Source organism: Piliocolobus tephrosceles, chromosome 16, assembly GCF_002776525.5.
Source record: "Piliocolobus tephrosceles isolate RC106 chromosome 16, ASM277652v3, whole genome shotgun sequence".
In the NCBI taxonomy this organism is placed as follows: domain Eukaryota; kingdom Metazoa; phylum Chordata; class Mammalia; order Primates; family Cercopithecidae; genus Piliocolobus; species Piliocolobus tephrosceles.
The window spans coordinates 27,122,150-27,148,635 of NC_045449.1; the positions used below are offsets into that span (position 1 = coordinate 27,122,150).

General features: G+C 42.2%; 1 protein-coding gene across 2 annotated transcripts in view; it reads left to right on the plus strand.

The window, feature by feature from the left end:
- The window catches only part of PSMD11 (proteasome 26S subunit, non-ATPase 11), a 44,792-nt gene that overhangs the window by 1,558 nt on the left and 16,748 nt on the right, over window positions 1-26,486 (plus strand). For both annotated transcript variants that reach the window (XM_023182876.1, XM_023182877.1), the window contains exons 2-6: window positions 944-1,045; window positions 9,439-9,563; window positions 20,026-20,097; window positions 20,496-20,553; window positions 25,938-26,132. In XM_023182876.1, coding sequence (XP_023038644.1) covers window positions 944-1,045; window positions 9,439-9,563; window positions 20,026-20,097; window positions 20,496-20,553; window positions 25,938-26,132 — 552 coding nt within the window. The remainder of the gene's footprint in view (window positions 1-943; window positions 1,046-9,438; window positions 9,564-20,025; window positions 20,098-20,495; window positions 20,554-25,937; window positions 26,133-26,486) is intronic.

Consider the following 26,486-nt stretch of genomic DNA (forward strand, 5'->3'; position numbering starts at 1 on the left):
GCCTAATATTTTGTCTTTCATAAAGTAGAAATTATGTTAAACATTACAATTAGAGTATTTCCTGTTGGCCCACTATTCTAGGGGAGAGTTCCCTGAAAGCTTCACTGTTAGAACAAACTTGAGTCATCATGGTTGACGGCCTTACTTTTTCTGGACTCCATCATGGAGTATCAAAATCTTGGTTTTTGTCAAGTCATGATGCTTTCTTTGTAAGAGTAGTGGTAACTAGTGATGATCACTACAAACTTGGAGAGGCTATTCCATGCTTGCATGTTAAAATAGTTATTAGCTGTTGAAAATAGGACAGATAGTACAAAGTTATTTTAACAGTCCTCAATGCATAAAAAGGAGCAGTCTCTCCTAAGTGTAACTGTGCAGGATCACACTGGGGCTTTGATAGGGTTGTTTCTCTTGAATGGCTTTATAGAGCTGCTTATCCCTAACACACCCATCAGCTGAGGCTTTGCACAGACATAAAGTTTATTGAAAGGCTTTTGACTTACAGGCATCAATAACTTGGTCAATTGATTTTGGTTTTTGGCATAAATGCACAGGCATGTTTAATATCTTCACATAACATAGTGACTGGCATAGATCTTGGCACCATAAGTATGAATGATTTGTTTTGTTTTAATTTTGCTTTAACCAAGTGACCACAACACAAACTTAGTGTATGTAGGTAAGCAAAATTCTGGTGGGTAGAATGAAAAGGCACATTTAAAATCAAAGAGAAGAATCCTTTTTTTAATGATTTACATGGAGCATATTCTACATATATATTATCTTTTTTTTTTTCTGACAGAGGTTTTTTTTTTTTTAAACTCTAGAATTTGTCTTTTGGTAAATATGTTTGAGTTTGTAATGGATCTTATGAGGGTGAAATTTCCCTCAGTCTTCATTTTTTGGTCAGAATTTTAAGAGGGTTTGCATTTTCCTCTCCCAGTGAAGCGTGACATTCAGGAAAACGATGAGGAGGCAGTGCAAGTCAAAGAGCAGAGCATCCTGGAACTGGGATCTCTCCTGGCAAAGACTGGACAAGCTGCAGGTAAGTGCTGCACATGGATTGTACCTGAAATGCTGAGTGAAATTCCCGTCTTTTGTTGGAGTGAAGAATCATGGGACTGATCCACAAACTGAATTCAACTTTATTTTCTTGGCAACTTGTTGAGTTTCAGTTTTTTACCAGGCAATTAAGTGGCCTTTAAACTCAGTTCTTTCATGGTAGTTTAGTTTTGCAAATGAGAGACAATCTTATTTTTGTTGGGATATAGTGATTTCTGATTTGTTTCTGGTTTTTGAATTCTCACTGTATTCCCTTACATAGAGGCAGCAACAGTCTTCAGTAATTTCACTGAGCAACTCTGATGTATTTAAGATAGATAACAACTTTAAGCGCTGGATTAAAAAACGACAAAGGATTTTGTATCCAAATGACTCACTGTCGTTTTTTTCTGATTGATTAAGAATGAGAATAAGACATTAAATGGAGTCTTCCCAAGACTTCTCCATTTGTACCTAGGACTTTGTGCACATCATTGCTCAGACATTCTAGTTGTAATTAAACCATTGACTGATTAGATTTGACATAATATTCTGATGATGGGTGTCTCCTTGGAATGAGAAGGGAGTCCTTTTGATCAGGAAGGACCTTTTACCAGTAAAGTAGTAATAGTATTTAGAGAGAAGTCTGTTTAACTTCAAATGGGTGGTTTTTGTTAAGTTTAAAGTGAATTTAGAGCTCATTTGATTAAATTGGATTAAGATCTGGTAAGTGACCTCATGAGTTATTTACCCTAAAATTATATTGTTCAAGAGAATAATGGGGGTTAGTTAGCACAACTTCTTGAACTTGAGAACTAAAGACTTTTTTCTTTTTTGAAACGGGGTCTTGCTGTGTCACCCAGGCTGGAGTGCAGTAGTGCGATCTGGGCTCACTGTAACTTCCGCCTCCTGGGTTCGAGTGATTCTCCTGCCTCAGCCTCTGGAATAGCTGGAATTATAGGCGTGCGCTACTACGCCTGGCTAATTTTTGTATTTTTTTTCTTTTTCTTTTTTTTTTTTTTGAGACGGAGTCTCGCTCTGCTGCCCAGGCTGGAGTGCAATGGCCGGATCTCAGCTCACTGCAAGCCCCGCCTCCTGGGTTTACGCCATTCTCCTGCCTCAGCCTCCCAAGTAGCTGGGACTACAGGCGCCTGCCACGTCGCCCGGCTAGTTTTTTGTATTTTTTAGTAGAGACGGGGTTTCACCGTGTTAGCCAGGATGGTCTCGATCTCCTGACCTTGTGATCCGCCCGTCTCGGCCTCCCAAAGTTCTGGGATTACAGACTTGAGCCACCGCGCCCGGCCTAATTTTTGTATTTTTAATAAAGACGGGGTTTCACCGTGTTCATCAGGCTGGTCTCGAACTCCCGACCTCATGATCCACCCACCTTGGCCTCCCAAAGTGCTGGGATTCCAGGCATGAGCCATTGTGCCCAGCCAGTGATTTTTTTCAATTAAAGATCACTAACTTATTAATTGTTAGGCTCAGTCTATAGAGCTGAATAAAGATGTATGAAATTGTGAGGATGTGTTTACACGGGCCTTATATCTTACTTAAAACATCATTAAGTAGCTATAAGAAGAACCATACGTAATGGTTTTTGATTACTATGAACTCTTTTTTTTTTTAATTATTATTTTTTTTGAGACAGAGTTTTGCTCTTGTTGCCCAGGCTGGAGTGCAAATGGTGCGATCTCGGCTCACTGCAACCTCTGCCTCCCAGGTTCAAGTGATTCTCCTACCTCAGCCTCCTGAGCAGCTGGGCTTGCCAGCATGCACCACTATGCCTGGCTAATTTTGGTGTTTTTTTGTTTTTTTTTTTTGAGACGGAGTCTCGCTCTGTCACCCAGGCTGGAGTGCAGTGGCCAGATCTCAGCTCACTGCAAGCTCCGCCTCCCGGGTTTATGCTATTCTCCTGCCTCAGCCTCCTGAGTAGCTGGGACTACAGGCGCCTGCCACCGCGCCCGGCTAATTTGTTGTATTTTTAGTAGAGACGGGATTTCACCATGTTAGCCAGGATGGTCTCGATCTCCTGACCTCATGATCCGCCCGTCTCGGCCTCCCAAAGTGCTGGGATTACAGGCTTGAGCCACCGTGCCCGGCCAATTTTGTATATTTTTTTAGTAGAGGTGAGGTTTCACCATGTTGGTCAGGCTGGTCTCGAACTCCTAACCTCAGGTGATCTACCTGCCTTGGCCTCCCAAAATGATGGGATTACAGGTGTAAGCCACGGCGCCTGGCCAACTGGTTACTCTTTTAAACACATACATGGTTTAACTTAATTGCATCCTTGAAACAACTTGAAGTAGGTACTGTTATCCATTTTATACATGGAGGATACTAGCACAGAAAAGTTAAATAACTTACCAAAGCTCATTCAACTGATAACTGGTAGACCTAGGATTTGAACTCATGTAGTCTTACTTCAGAGCCCATATAGCCACATGACATCATGGTTATTATTGCTTTCCTATAACTGTCTACTTACGAATTATCATTGGTGGGTGGTGTCTTTTCATCTTAGGCTGACCTCCCTCCTATTTAACATACATATGGATTCCAGTTGTCTGTCAGTTAATTTGAGCTTGGGGGGTTCCAGAACAGTTTTGATAATCACTCCATGCAAAATATAATAAGGTAATTTTTCTGAATTATAAAGCCAACAGAAGTGATGTGAAATTTTTTTTTGTTGTTAGCCAGGCATGGTGGCTCATATCTGTAATCCCAGCACTTTGGCAGGCTGAGGCAGGAGGATCCCTTGAGTCCAGGAATTTGAGACCAGCTCTGGCAACATAGTGAGACTCCGTCTCTACAAAAAATAGAAAAATTAGCTGAGTGTGGTGTTATGTGCCTGTAGTACCAGCTACTCTGGAGGCTGAGGTGGGAGGATTGCTTGAGCCGAGGAGGTTGAGGCTGTAGTGAGCTGTGGTCACACTGCTATGCTTCAGCCTGGGTGACAGAGCAAGACCTTGCCTCAGAAAAAGATTTTTTTGTTGTTGAAATATCCAAATTTCTACTTTCCTCCATTGGCATGAATTAAGAACAGTGTGTGGTATGTAGTCAATACTTCAGTAATTTTCATCCAAAAATTTACTGTTTTGCTTGAAATTCCTATTTTATATGTATTCTCCCCTTATTTCTTGCCCTGCCTTGTGACCTGAGAAGTTTAGAAGTGTACTGCTAAACCTATTGAAATTTAATAGATGAATTATAAGAACTTTCAAAAACATTTCCATGTTACTTACTGTTTTCTAAGAAAGTTTGATGAGTATAGGTATACACAATGGGAACTCTAAGGAAGTGTTGAGGCCTACATATATTTAGCTGTCTTTGCTATTATTGATGAATAGATTTGTATTGTTTGCTCCCTGAGAACAGAAAATATGTCTGTTCCATTAATGTCCAGTTTTGTTTTTTATGCATTTAATAAATGCATAGCATTGTGCTAAGTATTCTACTCAAAAATTTAAGATAGCATCCCTGGCCAACAACAATCACTTGGGGATTACCGAAAAAAACAATGTCTGATGTGTAATTGTGATTGAAGTAGTGTTAATAGTGTTGAGCATCATCAGACATGATGCCTAGGCTCATGATTTCATAGCCTAAAACTTTTCAAAGGAATCTGTTGAGTTCTGTGAGGGTTTTTTTTTTTTGAGATAGAGTCTTGCTTTGTTGCCCAGGCTGGTGTGGAGTGCAGTGGCGCGATCTCGGCTCAACCTCCTGGGTTCAAGTGATTCTCCTGCCTCAGCCTCCCAAGTAACTGGAACTACAGGCGCCCACCACCACACCCAGTTAATTTTTGTATTTTTAGAAGAGGTGGGGTTTCATGATGTTGGCCAGGCTGGTCTCGGGCTCCTGACCAAAGTGATCCACCCACCTCGGTCTTCCAAAGTGTTGTGATTATAGGCATGAGCCACCATGCCTGGCCTTTTTTTTTTTTTTTTGAGACCGAGTCTCACTCTGTTGCCCAGGCTGGAGTACAGTGATGTGATCTTAGTTCACTGCAACTTCTGCCTCCTGGGTTCAAGCGATTCTTGTGCCTCAGCTTCCCCAAGTAACTGGGACTAGAGGCGTGAGCCACCATGCTCGGCTAATTTTTTTTTTTTTTTCTTTTAGTAGAGAAGAAGTTTCACCATGTTGGCCAGGCTGGTCTTGAACCGCTGACCTCAGTTGATCCACCCGCCTCGGCCTCCCAAAGTGCTGGGATTCCAGGTGTGAGCCACTGACAAGGAAATTCTGGTCACATAATTACAAATAATCCCAGTAAGAATAGGAGGAAGTCAGTATGATTTTATGGGACTTAAAAAAAAATTATCTCAGTGTGTATGAAAATGGAAAGAAACAGGAAATACAAACAAGAATGAATATAAAACAGTAGTAGACTAAAACAGATGATGAACTGAGTCTGAAAAATGGCAGCTGGGCACAGTAGCTCACATCTGTAATCCCAGGACTCTGGGAAGCTAAGGTGGGAGGATTGCTTGAGGCCAGGAGTTAGAGACCAGTTTGGACCGCATAGTGAAGATACTATCTCTGTTAAAATTCTTTTTAAAAAAAGCAGCATGGATAACACAAGGAGAACCCATATCTACAAAAAAATAAAAAAATTGACTGGGTGTGGTGGTGCAGTCCTGTGTCCCAGGTACTTGGGAAACAGAGTCAGGAGGATCACTAGAGCCTGGGAAGTCAAGGCTGCAGTGAGCCACAATTGTACCATTGTACTACAGCCTGGGTGACTGAGTGAGACTCTTTCTCAAAAAAAAAAAAAAAAAAAGAAAAATGCAGGAGGACAACTAAGAGATCATTTACTTCTCTCTCGGGGTAAGAAGAATAACACTCAGTGCTTAGAGAAAATATTGTAATGCTAGCAGGTGTTAGAAAGGCAGACTGCTTAGCTCATGTTTCGCTTCTGCCTTTTCTAGGAAGGAAAATGATTTTCAAACTGAAGATAGAAATAGGTGAGAGAAGACAGAGCAGATAGTCTCTGTAAATAAGTTCAGGTCTCTAGGCTCTAACAGTTTCTTTTATTATCAAAAAAATAATTCTAGCAGATATAACTATAGAGCCATTTATTATTCTGAGAAAAATCATGGAGAGGTATAAGGAAACTGAGGCAAATATTATCCTGCCTTTCAAGAGGGTAATGCAAAGAATAGATGCATTCACTGTGTGCTGTACATTGAAATAAATTAAAAATAAAGAATAGACACTATACATGGTCATTAGTGGTAGAGTTCTGGGACAGATTATTTGATAAGGAGGTAGTAATTTCTTAAAAACAGTGGATTTATTGTGAACAGATTATTCCAAATTCACCTTAGTTCTCTCTGTTTATTTTGTTTTGTTTTTTTGAGACAGTCTCACTTTGTCACCCAAGCTGGAGTGCAGTGGCACAATCTTGGCTCACTGCAGCCTCCACCTGGGCTCAAGCAATGCTCTTGCCTCAGTCCCCCAAGTAACTGGGACTATAGACCCACACCACCATGCGTGGCTAATTTTTTGTAGAGTGGGGGTTTTGCTGTGTTGCCCAGGCTGGTCTTGAACTCCTAAGCTCAAGCAGCCTGCCCACCTTGGACTTCCAGAGTGCTAGGATGATAGGTGTGAGCCACCGCACCCAGTCTAGTTCTCTTTTTGGTTAGCTTTATCAGACCTATAGATTTTCAGGGGTCTGTGTGCCACCTGTTTTTGTAAATAAAGTTTTATTGGAACAAAGCCGTGCCCATTTGTTTCCCCATTGTGTGTGACTGACTGAGTTCAGGACCTGCTACTAAGACCATATAACCTGCAAAGCCAAAAAAATTTACTGTCTGGTCCTTCACAGAAAAAGTTTGCCAGCCTCTGGATTAGAGGAATGATATAGACTACATATCTGATGTAAGCAGGATAGTTGAACATTTGCCATAATATTAATATCAAAGGTACAGGTTATGAATTTACAATGGGCTGAATAACTGTATCCAAAACATGTTAATAAATGGATCATTTGTAAACCTGAAGGGAAGTCTTCAGGCATTGTGTCATGAAGATCTGTCCTTGTTTTTCTGGTCAGCATCTGGAATCATGGTTAAAGCCATTTCAGAAGGCTTGCTTATTTTTGTAGATGACTCAGTACAGTTAGAAGACAGAATTAAAATTCACAGTTATTGCCAAAGCCAGGAAGATTAAATTCAGTTGTGATAAGGATTAAGTTTTATACTTAAAGTATTTTTCAAAACAGAGGAAGTTGGGGGAATTACCTGTTTTGACAGTAGTCTATTAAAAAGGACTTTAATGGACTCAGTCTGAACAAAGAGAGGTGTTAGAAAAAGCAAAACATGCTCTCTTATGTTACATATCATGGCCAGATCAAGAGAATTAAGCCTCCTGGTCTACTGTCAGACCCTACCTGGAGCAATTGTTTTCATTTCTGGGTACCACAAAATACCACAGGTAGTACCTTTAGAAAGTAGAGTTTGTTCAGAGGAGAGCAACTAAGTTATCTAGAAACAAGGACTTTGGAGGAACAGTTGAAATAGCCAAAGATGTTAAGCTTGGATAAAGGGAAAATTAGGGAAATGTAAATGATAATTACCTCTAAGTATTCAAAGCCATGTGAAAGAAGATACAGATTTCTGTTTTGTGTTTCAAAAAGGAATAATTTGTTTTGGCCAACATTAGAATAGGCTGCTTTGTGAACATTTCTGTGACTAGAAATCATTCAGAATTGTTCAGGCACAGGAGGAAATTCTATGGGAGAAGGGACATTGCTCCAGACTACTTTAAAAAAGCTATTATTACAGCCGGGCGCGGTGGCTCAAGCCTGTAATCCCAGCACTTTGGGAGGCCAAGACGGGTGGATCACGAGGTCAGGAGATCGAGACCATCCTGGCTAACACAGTGAAACCCCATCTCTACTAAAAATGCAAAAAAATTAGCTGGGCGTGGCGGCGAGCGCTTGTAGTCCCAGCTACTAGGGAGGCTGAGGCAGGAGAATGGCGTGAACCCGGGAGGTGGAGCTTGCAGTGAGCCGAGATTGCGCCACTGCACTCCAGCCTGGGCGACTGAGCGAGACTCCGTCTCCAAAAAAAAAAAAAAGCTATCATTACATAATATAATTGAAATAAATGCAAAAGGAATTTGAGGGGGAGAATCACTGTAGACTGGAGTTACATGGAAAACTCAATAGGACCTCAGATGGACCTAAAAGGATATATAAGAATTATATAGGCTGAGAAGATGGCAAGACATTTCAGATGGGATTATGGCATTAGTGCCTCTTGAAAGCAGGAGTATATGCTGTAGTCTTGTGCAGAGGTGAATGAGGTGGCAGAATGACAAAAAGTTTTAAACATTGGGAATCAAAGGTCATGACTGGGGAGTGAAGGGAAAAGATGAACTTTTCTACTCTATATCAAGTTCTTAAGTGCCTGACACAGTCCCATGCATTCTCTGACTATTCAGGCAGATGAGGATTTCAGGGCCTTGAATTAGCATTCTCTGGAGGGTGAGGTTTGCTTGCCCTCAATTAGAGTTCTCAGGAGGATGAGTCTGCAATTGGAGAATATTAAAGAGGCAGTGGCACTAAAGTAATTTTAACCTACATTCCAAAAATACCTCATTAGCTGTTTAGTTGAAACATTCTCTCATTTTTACTATTTAACAAGCATATCTCTAGTTTATTGTTTCAAAAGATGTTTCTTTAGAGTTCATATACTGCCCTCTTCTATAAAGTGGGGGAAAAGCTCTATGATGGATCCCTTTTTTGGTCATAGTTTAAGACTTAGGTTTTGAAGATTAATGAGGAATTTAAAAGAGATACAGTAGCACTTTAAGGGCAAAACACTCTTCTATGTGAAAAGTTTATTCAGAAGAGTGCCAAGGAAGTGATATTGCAGAAAGGCTAAACTGCGGAGCACTGCAGAAAGACATGAAAAAGGAATCTGGAGTGGAAAAATCTCTGTGTTTAAGGGGAACAGCTGAAGCAGACTTGGAAATTAGAAAAAAATTACTTGTATAACCTGATCATATTTGTTGGTTGTGAGGAAGTAATTTTGTGAAGGTGGCAGGGACAGAGCATATTTCATGTTCTAGAAAACTGCTTTTTGAGATTATGAATACTTGGCTGTTTATCTTTCATTAAGATGGATAAATGAAGCAGAGACATGAGCTTTTCTTGGAACTTCATAGTAATCCAGTGGCTGAGTAGGTAACAGAATGCAAATTTGGTATATGATGTTAACGTATTTTTGCTACTCTGCTATTTGCTAGGAATGCTTTAAACGCCTAGTAAGTTTCATTTAGACTGATTCCAGTGATGTAAGTACCGATTTTTATGACATTCGGTCAGTTTCTTAAGTGGATATTTTGTCTCAAATGTCGATGTTTACTTCTCTTTTTGAATTGCCTTTCACACAGAGCTTGGAGGACTCCTGAAGTATGTACGACCCTTCTTGAATTCCATCAGCAAGGCTAAAGCAGCTCGCCTGGTCCGATCTCTTCTTGATCTGTTTCTTGATATGGAAGCAGCTACAGGGCAGGAGGTAAGTGATATTAATGACAGAAAGTAGACAATATGGAGAAAAGTTTGTTTCCATGAAAGAAATGCCTGCCTACACTTTAGTACTAATGTGGAAGGGAAAGCTGGGAGGACAGCGCAGGACTTATCATGTCAGTTTCTCTTTGTTACAGGGCATTTGATACTTTGGGTCTGTTCCATGCTTTGCTTTGTAAGTGGAGATTGTCAGTGGTCCCTGGAATCCTCATTACATCAGGGTCACAAACTGATTCTTGTCTTTGAGGTATTGTATTGCCACACCTTTGTAATGTTTTCTGTGTCTGTGGTACCTTTCATCTCGTGTCACAAAGCTCCTTCTGAGCACTAATTAAGTCTTGTGGTATTCCTTCTTAGCATGTTTTGTACTGCGTATATGCCTTTATTGAGGGTTAAGCATCCATCCGTTTGTGTCTCATTGTGCAGAAGTGACTCTGGTGTTCCTGTATGTGTCCCACAAGTTCAGACTAGACCCTGAGCTGTATTAAAGAGTGCCTGTCTGTAATCACTGAATCTTTTCCAACCTTCTCAAAGATAACTGTATTTTCTGCAATTCAGGAAGAGACACATACCAAAATTAAACATCATTTGTAAAAAGTGGCAGATTCAAGCAGGGTATATTGTCATTGCTTGAATCTGTTTGTAGGAAGAATATAGTTGTTGTTTTTCTTATGGATATATTGATCAGTACTCATTGAGTGCCTGCTACGTGTTAGGCACTGTTTTAGGTATTGGGGATACAGTTGTAAAAACACAGTCACTGTTGTCATGAGTATTATTTTTTAATGGGGAAGGCAGGCAATGAACAAATACAAAATGTCAGATAATTAAGGGCAGAATTGCTAGTTGGTTATATGTCTGATTGTTTGCTGTGGCCTCTGTGGGCATGAAAGATATGAAAGGCCATAGTAGCATATTGAATAAATGGGAATTTCAGAAACCTAGGACACATGGATCCCACTTTGGAATCATACCTTTTGTAAAATCTGGCTTTAATGATTCTTTGAATGCTGATTTAAACACTATATACTAACTTTATTTGTAGAAAATTCCTTTGTAGAGCAGTCTTCAAATTTATGTCTCTGACAAAACTGTTTAATGATAGTATATAAAAGATAGATGGCTATTTTGAATTAAAGTGTCAGTTATTTTAAGGAATATATTAAAAGTTATTTGGGGTATTAGTCTTAACTAACTTTTTTTTTTTTTTTTGAGAAAGAGTCTCGCTCTGTCGCCCAGGCTGGAGTGTAGTGGCTGGATCTCAGCTCACTGCAAGCTCCGCCTCCCAGGTTTACGCCATTCTCCTGCCTCAGCCTCCTGAGTAGCTGGGACTACAGGTGCCCGCTGCCTCGCCTGGCTAGTTTTTTGTAATTTTTTTAGTAGAGACGGGGTTTCACCGTGTTAGCCAGGATGGTCTCGATCTCCTGAACTCGTGATCCGCCTGTCTTGGCCTCCCAAAGTGCTGGGATTACAGGCTTGAGCCACTGTGCCCGGCCCTTAACTAACTTTTTAAAAAAATTATACCTTAAAAAACTCATGAAAGTGGTACCATCCTTTGTTTGAAATAGAGTACCTTAAAATAGATTGATCAGTAAATGTTAATTTGAAACTGACTGATAAATGTTGCTTGGAAGTTTTTGGGCAGAAAAGTTAATTATGGAAGCTGCTCCTTTTTGCACACTGAAGTTTCTGAAATTATCCCTCCCCATAACCTAGAGCTCAGTGGGTAGAACAACTTTTTTTTTTTTTTTTTTTTGGCGATGGAGTTTCACTCTTATTACCCAGGCTGGAGTGCAATGGCACGATCTTGGCTCACCACAACCTCCGCCTCCTGGATTCAAGGGATTCTCCTGCCTCAGCCTCCTGAGTAGCTGGGACTACAAGCATGCATCACTATGCCCGGCTAATTTTGTATATTTAGTAGAGACGGGGTTTCACCATGTTGGTCAGGCTGGTCTTGAACTCCTGATCTCAGGTGATCTACCCACCTTGGCCTCCCAAAGTGCTGGGATTACAGGCGTGAGCCACCGCACCGGACCTGCATTTGTTTAATGATCATTTCTCCTATTCCTTTGTGGAAATCCATTCAAGTCATGTTTTAGTGCTCTGCTATAGTTCACTAGTAGGATTTCCTGGACTTTGTCATGTGTCTCCCTGACTGGTTAGGCTCTCTTTTAACTGTGGTTGTATGTTGTCATTGTTCATTGCACATTACATTTATATACATTAAAGACCTTTCTTCCTTTCCTTAGGGTGAAAGGAAACACTTTTAGGCATTGTATCATTTTATCATCAGTGTCGTTTTAGTTTTTAGTAAAGGCTGTTTTTGTTTTCGTTTTTTGAGACAGCCTTGCTCTGTTGCCCAGGCTGAAGTGCAGTGGCACAGTCTTGGCTCACTGCAGCTCAACCTTATGGAGTCAAGTGATCCTCTTGCCTCAGTCTCATGAGTAGCTGGAACTACAGGCATGCACCACCATGCTTGGCTAATTTTTGTATTTTTATAGAGCGGGGGGTTTGCCATGTTGCCCAGGCTGATCTTGAACTCCTAGACTCAAATGATCTGCCTGCCTTGCCCTCTCAAGTCCTGGGATTACAGGCGTGCAGCACTATGCCTGGCTAAGGCTGATATTTTTGATGGTTAGCAGCTTTGCTTTTATCAAGAACCAGAGTCTTATTCCACTAAGCAGGACTTCTTTTGGTAATTTTTGTGGATTATAGGTTATTTGCTTGTTTTGGAGCAAATTGTGGATTATCCAGATTGTCTCACCTGCACCTCAGACTCAATATGGGCAACCTCAACATCCAGCCATTTGTTTAATTTTGTCAATTCAGCTTTCTTCAGTTTCTCCACCTCTTTTGTATTTGTTCTCTTTTTTTTCCCCCAAGATAGAGTCTTGCTCTGTCACCCAGGCTGGAGTGCAGTGTTGCGATCTCGGCTCACTGCAGCCTCTGCCTCCTGGGTTTAAGCAATTCTCCTGCCTCAGCCTCCCAAGTAGCTGAGATTACAGGCGCCCACCACCACACCCGGCTAATTTTTGTATTTTTAGTAGAGATGGAGTTTCACCATGTTGGCCAGGCTGGTCTCGAACTTCTGACCTTGTAATCTGCTGGCCTCGGCCTCCCAAAGTACTGGGATTATAGGTGTGAGCCACTGTGCCCAACCGTGTTCTCTCTTTACAACTACCATCTAGTTTGGTTCTTAATTATTTTTTATTTGGACTACTGCAAAAACCTCATTCAGTCATTGTCAGAGATACCTTACCGATAGCCCTCTGATAATTTTATTCCTCTCTCTCTTCTCCCACAACTCAAACCTTCAGTGGCTTTCCATTGCCTGCAGAATTAGATAATTAATGGTTTTCTATAATACAACCTACTGCAACCTACTGCAGTAGTCTAATCTCCCAGGACTCTACTAAGCATATCAAACATGTCAGCCGTGTTGGATGCCTGGCTGTTTGCTGAACAAGCCTGTATGACCTTCATGCTGTACCTTTCTCTTCCATAGCCTTATCTCAAGTTCTACCTCCTCTCAACTCTTTCCTTCCTGAGTTTGATGTGGTTTTAACTCTTTCAGTGACTCACATTATATTTTGTACATGCTCTATTTCTGATTATTCTTCCTTGTATGACAATTGCTTTACACTTGCCTTATCTCCTTTACTGTAATATAATCTCACTTAGGTGAAGTACTATATGCCTTGCAGTACCACAGAGCCTTCCTCATTCCCAGTACAGTTCAAATTCCTTAACCATGGCTACCTCTGACCACATCCACTATACTAGTCTCCTTTTACTTTCTTTACAGCTGTAATTACTGGCCTTATTGCCTTATGCTTCAAACTGTCTGGGGTTGGGACATTTATATACATATGGATTGCTGTCAGCTTGATCTTAACAGGGTTTTTTTCTTTATATTGTTTCAAGTCTTTGCTTACATCTTACATCTTCCTCAGAGACTTTCCTTGATCAACCTATCTTTTTTTCCTTTTAAAAAATATTTATTTTTTACAAAAATTAGCCAGGTGTGGTGGTGCATGCCTGTAATCCCCGCTACTCAGGTGGGTGAGGCACAAGAATCGCTTGAACCCGGGAGGTAGAGGTTCCAGTGAGCCGAGATCGTGCCACTGCACTCCAGCCTGGGCAAGAGTGAGAAGAGTGAGACTCTGTCTTAGAGTATACTTATATACTCTAAGTGTTGTATTCCTGGCACTTAGAGTACTTTGGCTTGAAGAAGCTGCATACCTTTTTGTTGAAGGAATGTATGGACTGTGCCTGTGCCTTCCCTATGGTAGATGTGCAGTGGTGTGCTCACAGCTCACTGCAGCCTCAACTTCCTGGGCTCAGGTGATTCTCCCACCTCAGCTTCCCAAATAGCTGGGACTACAGGTACACACCATGACATCTGGCTAATTTTTTTTTTTTGTATTTTTAGCAGAGATGGGATTTTTGCTATGATGCTTAGGCTGGTCTCAAACTCCTGGGCTCAAGTGATCCTCTGGACTCGGCTTCCCAAAGTGCTGGGATTACAGATGTGAGACACCATGCCCAGCCAGGAAATACTTTGTTGAATTAAGGTCTGAGTTTATTGAATTGAGATGTAAGCATTGGGTGTTGTTACTACATTCATTTAGGTAACTCAAGGTCTCTGACTTGGGGAAATAGGATATAATTTTTATTCTTAGTTCTTTTTTCTTTTTGAGATAAAGTCTCGCTCTGTCTCCCAGGCTGGAGTGCAGTGGTGTGATCTTGGCTCACTACAACTTCTGCCTCCCTGGTTCAAGTGATTCTCCTGCCTTAGCCTCCTGAGTAGCTGGGATTACAGGTGCACGCCACCACACCCAGCTAATTTTTGTATTTTTAGTAGAGATGGGCTTTTGCCATGTTGGCCAGAGTGATCTTGAACTCCTGACCTCAGGTAATTTGCCTGTCTCGGCCTCCCAAAGTGCTGGGATTACAGGTGTGAGCCACCACACCTGGCTTTATTCTTAGTTCTTTTTAAAAATTTTTTGATTGGGTGTTGGGAAAGAATAGGCAAGCAAGTCATAGGCAGATGGCTATCATGGTAGTATTGAGGCCTGAGGCAAAATGGGGTTTTATTTATTTTATTTATTTGAAATGAGGGTCTTGGTCTGTGTCCCATGTTGGGGTGCAGGGGTGCGATCGTAGTTCACTGTAACCTTGAACATCTGGGCTCAAGGAATTCTCCTGCCTCAGCCTCCCAAGTTGCTGGGACTACAGATGTGCACCACTACATCTGGCTAATTAAAACAATTTTTTGTAGAGATAGGGTCTTGCTGTGTTGCCCAGGCTGGTTTCAAACTTCTGGTCTTAAGTGATCTGCTTGCCTCAGCCTCCCAAAGTGCCTGGATTACAGATGTGAGTCACCGTGCCTGGTAAAAGAAGACATTTTAGAAAACTGTTAAGACAGCTAGAGTTTTGTGTTAAGGAGTTTGGTACTGAGAATATGAGGGAGGAGATTTCCCTTGCTTTTTTCTATCTGAGGACTAACTGTAAGACAGATGTATCTGGCCAGGCGCAGTGGCTCACGCCTGTGGTCCCAGTACTTTGGGAGGCTGAGGTGGGCCGATTGCGAGGTCAGGAGATCGAGACCATCCTGGCTAACCCGGTGAAACCTCGTCTCTACTAAAAATACAAAAAATTAGCCGGGCGTGGTGTCGGGCGCCTGTAGTCCCAGCTACTCAGGAGGCCAAGGCGGGAGAATGGCGTGAACCTGGGAGGCGGAGCTTGCAGTGAGCCGAGATTGTGCCACTGTACTCCAGCCTGGGCGACAGAGCGAGACACTGTCTCAAAAAAAAAAAAAAAAAAGACAGATATGGCAGGGCGCGGTAGCTCACGCCTGTAATCCCAGCACTTTGGGAGGCCGAGGCAGGCTGATTGCGAGGTCAGGAGATTGAGACCATCCTGGCTAACACGGTGAAACTTCATCTCTACTGAAAATACAAAAAATTAGCCAGGCATGGTGGCGGCACCTGTAGTCCCAGCTACTGGGGAGGCTGAGGCAGAAGAATGGTGTGAACCCGGGAGGTGGAGCTTGCAGTGAGCTGAGATTGTGCCACTGCACTCCAGCCTGGGCAGCAAAGCAAGACTCTATCTCAAAACAAAACAAAAGACAGATACATCTATAGAACCATCTTCAGCTTGCTATTCCCAAAGTTGGTATGATTCAGGTTATGATCTGTTCAAATGAATGCAAGGTTTAGAGCCTAGAAAGTGAGGGCATGTGACCTGGGGAGTGAGAGAGTGAGGATGGGTTGGTGGGCAGGGGCTGGGGAGTGGAAAAGTAAGGTGAAGAGGAGGGAAGGAAGACCGAACTTACCAAATAGTGAACTTACCAAATAGTGAACTCAGCTTGCAGAATTAACCTTACGTTCCACGGATCTATAGGGAGTAGCCTATGGGCAACTTTTCTGGTGTAGTCTACCCAAATGAAACACAATAGCACTTTTTTTTTTTTTTTTTTTGAGACCGAGTCTCACACTGTCGCCCGGGCTGGAGTGCAATGGCATGATCTCGGCTCACTGCAACTTCTGCCTCTCAGGTTCATGTGATTCTCCTGCCTCAGCCTCCCGAGTAGCTGGGAGGTACACACCACCACACCCAGCTAATTTTTTGTATTGGGGGTTTCACTATGTTGGCCAGACTGGTCACGAACTCCTGACCTCATGATCCACCCACCTCAGCCTCCCAAAGTGCTGGGATTACAAGCATGAGCCACCGCACCCGGCCCACAATAGCATGTTTTAAGAAACCTCTCTACTAAAAATACAAAAGTTAGCTGAGCATGGTGGCAGGCGGCTGCAGTCCCAGCTACTCAGGAGTCTGAGGCAGCAGAAGTGCTTGAACCTGGGAGGTGGAGGTTGCAGTGACCCGAGATCATGCCGTTGCAGTCCAGCCTGGGCATCAAGAGCGAGACTCCATCTCAAAAAAAAAAAAAAAAAAAAATCCTTGCTGTAGGAGAAACACCTGTGATGACCTCAACTTAAGGCTGGGTTAAGATAGAGTGCTGCAGTTAGGCACAAGTTCTGGTGCCAGCAGCAGATATATGTGATAGTCCAGATATTAACTGATTAGTAGTCCTTAGGTAAATTCATCTTATACAATTGTGATATAGCTTGCTTTTATTTTAGTTTTTGGTTCAGTCTTATTTTTAGAGAATTTTTTTTTTTTTGAGACAGAGTCTTGCTCTGTCGCCCAGGCTGGAGTGCAGTGGCTGGATCTCAGCTCACTGCAAGCTCCATCTCCTGGGTTTACGCCACTCTCCTGCCTCAGCCTCCCGAGTGGCTGGGACTACAGGCGCCCGCCACCTCGCCCGGCTAGTTTTTTGTATTTTTTTTTTTTTTTTTGCTTTGCAATGAACTTTATATAGTTCAACTGCATACAGGCAACATGCTATATATGAAAAAGTTACTAACTGAACTACAGGTATTAAATACTGAAAAGAGTTAACAGTTTATTATAATTTATTTTATTTAACAATCTAGGAAGTTCGCAGCCATCAGCAGTTCTAGTGCAATTTCAGGTGCAATTGGAATTCGGGAATCTTGGTGGAGCTGTTATTAAAATACATGCATACTTAGTAGAGACGGGGTTTCACCGTGTTAGCCAGGATGGTCTCGATCTCCTGACCTAGTGATCCGCCCGTCTCGGCCTCCCAAAGTGCTGAGATTACAGGCTTGAGCCACGGCACATGGTCCTTAGAGAATTTTTATGAGATCAGTTGAGTTTAGAGTTGGAGATTAGGTAGCCACCAGGGGGCTCCAATGAGGAGTTACAAAGGTTTTGTTGGTTCTCTTACTGGCAAATCCTCTGATGTTACCCGTCAGTTCACCTTAGGCGAATCACTTAATATCTGGACTATCAGGGAAATAGAGGCAGGTGAATTGCAGGAGTATAATTCATTGTTTCTTAATTAGCGATATACTTTAAGTGACCAAACTCTCTTCTAGACTAATGAATCAATAGCCCAGGCATTCTTTTTTTTGGTAGGTGGGTGTGGTAAATGATTTATTGAAATATAATTTACAGAGGAATATTTCTAAGTCCCAGGTATTCATTTTTGTGTCCTTTGAAAAATCTCGCTGGGTAAAACTTGCAAGGGGGGGAAGCATTTCTTACCCTTCCAAGTCATGTAGAACTAAACACTTATATTTCCTTTTGCTAAGACTATTCAGAGAAATCTTTTCAGTTCCATTTATATTAGAAATCTTACTTTGAATTTACCTTTTCAGAATATAACTCAAAACTCTGCAATTGTGATATAGCTTGCTTTTCTTTTAGTTTTTGGTTCTGTCTTATTTTTGGAGAATTTTTATGAGTTCAGTTGAGTTCAGAGTTGGAGATTAGGTAGCCACCAGGGGGCTCCAGTGAGGAGTTGTAAAGATTTTGTTGGTTCTCTTCCTGGTGCATCCTCTGAGTACCGTGTAATGTTATCTGTTAATTTATTTACAGAGCTAGAATTCAGGATGTAAAAGTAGAAGATCCTATCAATTTGGATTATGTCCCTGTAGTTTTTCCTTCTTACAGCATTTCTTTTCTTTTCTTTTTTTTTTTTGAGACGGAGTTTCACTTTTGTTGCCCAGGCTGGAGTGCAATGGTGCGATCTTGGCTCACCACACTCTCCACCTCCCAGGTTCAATGGATTCTCCTACCTCAGCCTCCCGAGTAGCTGGGATTACAAGCATGCACCACCATGCCTGGCTAATTTTTTCTATTTTTGGTAGAGACAGGGTTTCTTCATTTTGGTCAGGCTGGTCTCGAACTCCCGACCTCAGGTGATCCACCTGCCTTGGCCTCCCAAATTGCTGGGATTACAGGCATGAGCCACCGCGCCTGGCCAGCATTTCTTAAGAGAACTTTGGATTTATATAAAAACCTGTTGTATTAGCAGTTCTTTGGAGAGCTCAGTTTCTCATTTCATTTCTTTTGGTCTTATGCTCTAATTAGCAACCTTAATATAAAACTTGCAGTAACCAAAGTGATAGAAGATCTGCAGTACTTAATATTTACTCTGTCAAAGCTAGCATGTCAGGGATACATGATGGTATGCTAGACTGCCTAGATTGAGTGCTGCTTTAAGTCAGTTACTTTGCACCTTACCTCACTAAGGTGGCAGATAGGAGTCGGGGTTCAGAGTGCCTTTAAAGCTTAAAAGCGCTTTTACGCATTAGGCTAATTCTAATTTCTTTTTTTTTTTTTTTTATTAAAAATTTTTTTTTAAGACTAGTCAAAGTGCAGTAGTGAGAAGCAGGGAAAGAGTAGATCAGGAGCTCAATCTGTAACTGACTGTGAACAATCGAGAACTAACTGCTAATACAACAGGTTTTTATATAAATCCAAAGTTCTCTTAAGAAATGCTGGCCAGGTGCAGTGACTCATGCCTGTAATCCCAGCAATTTGGGAGGCCAAGACAGGTGAATCACCTGAGGTCGGGAGTTCGAGATCAGCCTGACCAAAATGAAGAAACCCCGTCTCTACTAAAAATAGAAAAAATTAGCCAGGCATGGTGGTGCATGCCTGTAATCGTCACTACCTTTGGACCAGCATTTTTTTTTTTTTTTTTTTTTTTTTTGAGACGGGGTCTGCTCTGTCGCCCACGCTGGAGTGCAGTGGCTGGATCTCAGCTCACTGCAAGCTCCGCCTCCCGGGTTTATGCCATTCTCCTGCCTCAGCCTCCCGAGTAGCTGGGACTACAGGCGCCCGCCACCTCGCCCAGTTTTTTGTATTTTTTAGTAGAGACGGGGTTTCACCGTGTTCACCAGGGTGGTCTCGATCTCCTGACCTCATGATCCGCCCGTCTCGGCCTCCCAAAGTGCTGGGATTACAGGCTTGAGCCACCGCGCCCGGCCCTGGACCAGCTTTTATTCTCTTTAATACAAGCTAAGTTACTGTACCTGTTTGCTTTAAGAGTGATGATGAATTGATTAGTTGCGTTGCTTAGAATCTGAAAGGGAAAAAACCAGCTGGACCTTTCGAGTCTTAAAAGCAACTGCTAGGAATGAGGCATTAGTGCTTAGGATGAGAATTTCTCCCCTTTATTGCCTGTGTATTATACATTACCATTACTATTTCTGGCCAGTGAGAAATCTGTGCTTTAAAAATTCCTAATCTGTCATAGAAATCTACATTCCAGAGCTATACATGTTGTTTGGAAGTTCTTGGTCTCTCCTGGGTAGGTAGAAGAGGAGTCTTGAAGATAAAGCTCTTTTCCTAAAAAACATAATCTAAACACAAAGATATTTTATGTGTAAAAAGCCAAGTTGATGCTCCATTATGATATAACTATTACACATTGAGATACTGTGGATCAGACACTAAATAGAGCAATATGAATGATATGTAAGGAGGGAATTTAAGCTGTTCTCCAAAGCATGGTTTGTGGGAAGAATTTGAGGACATAATGTTGCATGTACTGTCTCTCCTTATTGCAGGTCGAGCTGTGTTTAGAGTGCATCGAATGGGCCAAATCAGAGAAAAGAACTTTCTTACGCCAAGCTTTGGAGGTAGGTTTTACATTGGTACTGATTTCAGGTCTCTAAGCATGAGATAGATGGTAAATGTAAGCAGTACCATCCTTATCAAAAGTATCTTCAGCAACTTCGTAATTACCTAAATACTGAAAGATTATTGATGGTAGCCCCATTTATGAGAATTGCTCTGATTGAAGTTTTGAGACAGATTTGCTACTTGGCTCAGAGTAATAAGCAACAACATGGTAAAGTTAATAGTCATTTGCTGGCTATAATAGGGACAATACGTTGGCTAGATCATCTCTTATGCTGAATTTGATGCTATCATCAGAAATTGCGTATTTAACAGTAACGGTTCTGTGATGTCAATCTTTGATTTCTTTCTGTGGCTTTTTCCCCCCCCTTCAATCAATGCCTTTTCTCTTTCCTAGGCAAGACTGGTGTCTTTGTACTTTGATACCAAGAGGTACCAGGAAGCATTGCATTTGGGTAAGTAAGCTGGTAATAAGTCATCTCAGCTAGCTAAATGAGTGTATTCTAAACCACCTGGCTACTCTTATTAATTACCTGTTAATTTATATTCTACCCACTTCTAAAGGATTTAAGGTAGCTTACAGTTCTGCATTTGTCATGAGAAAATGTTATTTGAAAGTTTAAAAAACTGGCTAGAGTTAATCTGTCAGATTTAGAGGACAAATGGGTAGTTTTAAGTTTACTTGAATGTAGAGCAGTAAAATCAATTCCATTTTAATAACTGAAATTTAAAAAAATGTATGTCTATATTTTGCATGTAGTACTCTGTTAAATTTCAGATTTAGGTTTTTAAATTGGAAATGTTTGGCTTGTTGTCCTGTTTACTGTATCTGCTTATATACTTAAAATCTGTTTTAAAAATCAAGAAATTAATTGGGTACAAATATATTTGGAAGCTGGAGTGGCCAACTGAAGCCTTTCTCCTGTGTGGCCTTTAAGCACCTTGAAATCTTCCCTGCTTTTTTTAAATTTTATTTTTCTTTATTTATCTATTTATTTATTTATTCTTTTTTGAGACAGAGTCTCACTCTGTTGCCCAGGCTGGAGTGTAGCAGCACAATCTTAACTCACTGCAACCCCTGCTTCTCAGGTTCAAGCGATTCTCCTGCCTTAGCCTCCTGAGTAGCTGGGACTACAGGCATGTGCCACCGTGCCTGGCTAGTTTTTGTATTTTTAGTAGAGATGGGGTTTTGCTATGTTGGCATGCTGGTCTCAAACTCCTGACCTCAAGTGATTTGTTCACCTTGGCCTCCCAAAGTGCTAGGATTACAGGCATGAGCCCCCGTGCCTGGCCACTGCTTGCTTTTTATGAGTGGGTAGATCTGGACTATTTTTTCCGAACAAAAGAACATGGCTCTTATGATGTATTAGGTTGAAGAGTTTCCAACCAGTTTTTGGACTGCAAAAGTGGCAATTTCATATGGTTCAAATAGTAGCATTTAAAAAATAACTTTAATAAGATATGGTTCACTTACCATAAAATTCACTTTTAAAGTGTATAATTCAGTGGTTTTTAGTATATTCACTAAGTTTTACAACCATCACCACTACTTAATTTCAGAATGTTTTCCACTGGGCGTGGTGACTCATGCCTGTAATCCCAGCACTTTGGGAGGCCAAGATAGGCAGATTGTCTGTGCTCAGGAGTTTGAGACCGGCCTGGGCAACATGGTGAAACCCCATCTCTACTAAAAATACAAAAAATTAGCAGGACGTGGTGGTGCACACCTGAAATCCCAGCTACTTGTGAGCTGAGGCAGAAGAATCGTTTCAACCCGGGAGGCGGAGGTTGCAGTGAGCCAAGATTATGCCACTGCACTCCAGCCTCAGCAACAGAGCAAGACTCTGTCTCCAAAGAAAGAAAAAAATTTCAGAACTTTTTTTTTTTCTTTGAGAGGGAGTCTCGCTCTGTCGTCCAGGCTGGAGTGCAGTGGTGCGATGTTAGCTCACTGCAACCTCTGCCTCCTGTGTTCAAGTGATTCTCCTGCCTCAGCCTCCCAAGTAGCTGAGATTACAGGCACCTGCCACCATGCCTGGCTAATTTTTGTATTTTTTAGTAGAGATGGGGTTTCACCATGTTGGTCAGGCTGGTCTCGAACTCCTGGACCTCAAATGATCTGCCTGCCTTGGCCTCCCAAAGTGCTGGGATTACAGGTGTGAGCCACCGTTCCTGGCCTCAGAACATTTTTATCACCCTAGAAAGAACTTACTATCCATTAGCAGCCCGGGGCAATGACTGAGCTATTGGTATATTTGTAGATTTGTCTGTTCTGGGTATTTCTTATAAATGAAATGATACAATATTTGTTTCTCTGTGATTGGCTTCTTTCACGCAGCATTATGTTTTCAGGGTTTATGTTGTAGCATGTGTCAGTACTTCATTCCTTTTTATTGCTGAATAATAGTCCATTGTAAGGATGTATCACATGTGTTTATCCATTCATCAGTTGATGGACACCTGTGTTTCCACATTTTAGCTCTTAAGAATACTGCTATGAACAGGTTTTATGTGGACATGTTCTTCTTCTCGGTATATACCTAGAAGTGGAATTACTGTGTCATATGGTAACTGATGAGCTGTTTAAGGAGCTGCTAAGCTGTTTTCTAAAGTGGCTGCACCATTTTATATTCTCTTCAACATTGTATAAGGGTTCCAGTTTTTCCATATCCTCCCCAACACTTTTTTTTTTTCTTTTTTTCTTTTTTTTTTTTTGATACAGAGTCTGCTCTGTCACCCAGGCTGGAGTGCAGTGGCCGGATCTCAGCTCACTGCAAGCTCCGCCTCCCGGGTTCACGCCATTCTCCTGCCTCAGCCTCCCGGGTAGCTGGGACTACAGGCGCTGCCACCTCGCCCGGCTAGTTTTTTGTAGTTTTTAGTGGAGACGGGGTTTCACCTTGTTAGCCAGGATGGTCTCGATCTCCTGACCTCGTGATCTACCCGTCTCGGCCTCCCAAAGTGCTGGGATTACAGGCTTGAGCCACTGCGCCCAGCCCTAACACTTGTTATTTTTTAATTTTAGCCATCCTAAATGGTATTTCATTATGTTTTTGTTTTGCATTTCCCTAATGACTGATGATACTGAGCATATTTTCATGTGCTTATTGCTCCTTTGCATGTCTTGTTTTTTTTTTTCTTTTTCAAGACAGTCTTTATCTGTCACCCAGGCTGGAGTGCAGTGGCGTGATCTTGGCTCACTGCAACCGCCACCTCCCGGGTACAAGCGATTCTCCTGCCTCAGCCTCCCAAGTAGCTGGGATTATGGGCACCTGCCACCATGCCCAGCCAATTTTTGTATTCTTAGTAGAAACACGTTTTCACCATGTTGGCCAGCCTGGTCTCGAACTCTTGACCTTGTGATCTGCCCGCCTTGGCCTTCCAAAGTGCTAGGATTACAGGCGTGAGCCACCATGCTTGGCCTTTTTTTCTTCTTTCTTTTTTTTTTTTTTTTTGAGACGGAGTCTCGCTCTGTCACCCAGGCTGGAGTGCTGTGGCCGGATCTCAGCTCACTGCAAACTCCGCCTCCCGGGTTCACGCCATTCTCCTGCCTCAGCCTCCCGGGTAGCTGGGACTACAGGCGCTGCCACCTCGCCCGGCTAGTTTTTTGTAGTTTTTAGTGGAGACGGGGTTTCACCTTGTTAGCCAGGATGGTCTCGATCACCTGACCTCGTGATCCGCCTGTCTCGGCCTCCCAAAGTGCTGGGATTACAGGCTTGAGCCACCGCGCCCGGCCTTTTTCTTCTTTCCTTGAGACAATCTTGCTCTGTCTCCCAGGCTGGAGTGCGGTCTCATGATCTTGGCTCACTGCAACCTCCACTTCCTGGGTTCAAGTGATTCTCCTGCCTCAGCCTCCCAAGTAGCTGAGATTATAGGCGTGCAACACCATGTCCTGCTAATTTTTGTATTTTTAGTAGAGATGGCGGTTTCACCATGTTAGCCAGGCTGGTGTCGAACTCCCAACCTTAGGTAATGCGCCCGCCTTGGCCTCACAAAGTGCTGGGATTACAGGCTTGAGCCACTGCGCCTGGCCTCCTGTATATGTATGTCTTTGGATAAATATTCAGATCCTTTGCTTATTTTTAAATTGGGTTATTTGTGTTTTTATTTTTTAGAAACAGGGTCTCACTTTTGTTACCCAGCCTGGATGGAGTACAGTGGTGCAATCATAGCTCACTGCAGCCTGGAAATCCTGGGCTCCAACAATCCTCCTGCCTCAGTCTCCTGAGTAGCTAGGACTATAGGCGTGTGCCACCACACCCAGCTCTTGTTTTTATTTTTTATTCTGAAGTTCTTTTTTTTTTTTTAAGTTTATTTTAATGTCGGGGGTACATGCGCAGGTTTGTTACATAGGTAAACTCGTGTCATGCAATTTGTTGTTCAGATTATTTTGTCACCCAGGTGTTAGGCCTAGCACTCATTAGTTATTTTTCTTGATCTTCTCCCTCCTCCCACCCTATGATAGGCCCTAGTGTGTGGTGTTCCCCTCTGTGTGTTCATGTATTCTCATCATTTAGCTCCCACTTATGAGAACGTGTAGTATTTGGTTTTCTCTTCCTGCTTTAGTTTGCTAAGGATAATAGCCTCCAGCTCTATTCATGTTCCTGCAGAGGACATGATCTCGTCCTTTTTTATGACTGCATAGTATTCTATGGTATATATATACTGCATTTTCTTTATTCAGTCTGCCGTTGATGGGCATTTAGGTTTATTTTTTATTCTGTATACAAGTCCCTTACCAGATACATGATTTGCAATTTTTTTTTCCTTTGTTCTGTGGGTTGTTTTTTTCCTTTGATGGTGTCCCTTTAAGTACATTTTAATTTTGATGAAGTTATGTTACCTGTTTTTTGTTTTTGTTGCTTATGCTTTGGTGTTATATCTAAGAAACCATTGCCAAATGCAAAGCCACAGGGATTTATTTCTGTTTTCTTCTAGAAGTTTTATAGGTTTCACTCTTAAATTTAGGTCTTTGATCCATTTTGAGTCAATTTATGTATATGGTGTAAGTCTATTTGAATTTGATATTCTAGTTTGAGATGGGGGAGTCAGGGAAGAAGGTGTATTTGGAGAACATTGGTATATCCAGAACTCTTTACTTCTTCATCAACCCTGGTGCTCAGTGTTTCTTTTTTTTTTTTTTTTTTTTTTGAGACGGAGTCTCGCTCTGTCGCCCAGACTGGAGTGCAGCCCAGACTGGAGTGCAGTGGCCGGATCTCAGCTTACTGCAAGCTCTGCCTCCCGGGTTTACACCATTCTCCTACCTCAGCCTCCTGAGTAGCTGGGACTACAGGCGCCCGCCACCTTGCCTGGCTAGTTTTTTTTTTGTAATTTTTTAGTAGAGACGGGGTTTCACCATGTTCGCCAGGATGGTCTCAATCTCCTGACCTCGTGATCCGCCCGTCTCAGCCTCCCAAAGTGCTGGGATTACAGGCTTGAGCCACTACGCCTGGCCTCAGTGTTTCTTATATAGTCTTGTGATTGCTGGACAAGAAGAGAGCAAGATTGTGTCTTTCTGAACTGGATAACTAGATTTAGCATTTTATAGGTAGAGATTCCCACTGTATTTAAATCTTAGGAGTAAGCTCATAGGACTCTTGGCTCTAATATTGTCCTCAGGAAGCAGAAAACTTCAAAGAGTTGTGTTTTTCTCTTGGAAGATAGCACATTAGTGGAAAATTTAATTATTGCATGGGGTCTAGAGGTAACCTTTTTTGAGTTTAGGCACTTTTTTTTTTTTTTTTTTTAAATCCTGAGTGTTACGAGGGTGGGAGAGTGGGCTGTTACAGTAGTTAGCTATTAAGCTGATGGCTAATAAAGGAGAATATATCTTTTCTTTTTTCAGGTTCTCAGCTGCTGCGGGAGTTGAAAAAGATGGATGACAAAGCTCTTTTGGTGGAAGTACAACTTTTAGAAAGCAAAACATACCATGCCCTGAGCAACCTGCCAAAAGCCCGAGCTGCCTTAACCTCTGCTCGAACCACAGCAAATGCCATCTACTGCCCACCTAAATTGCAGGCCACCTTGGACATGCAGTCGGGTAACAGACGTAGCTATTCCTGGGATGTGTTTTCTTAAAACTCATCTTATTTTGGCCGGGTGTGGTGGCTCACACCTGTAATCCTAGCGCTTTGGGAGGCTGAGGCGGGTGGATCATGAGGTCAGGAGATCGAGACCATCCTGGCTGACACGGTGAAACCCCGTCTCTACTAAAAATACAAAAAATTAGCCGGGCATGGTGGCAGGTGTCTGTAGTCCCAGCTACTCGGGAGGCTGAGGCAGGAGAATGGTGTGAACCTGGGAGGCGCAGCTTGCAGTGAGCCGAGATTGCGCCACTGCACTCCAGTCTGGGCGACAGAGCGAGACTCCGTCTCAAAAAAAAAAAAAAAAAAAA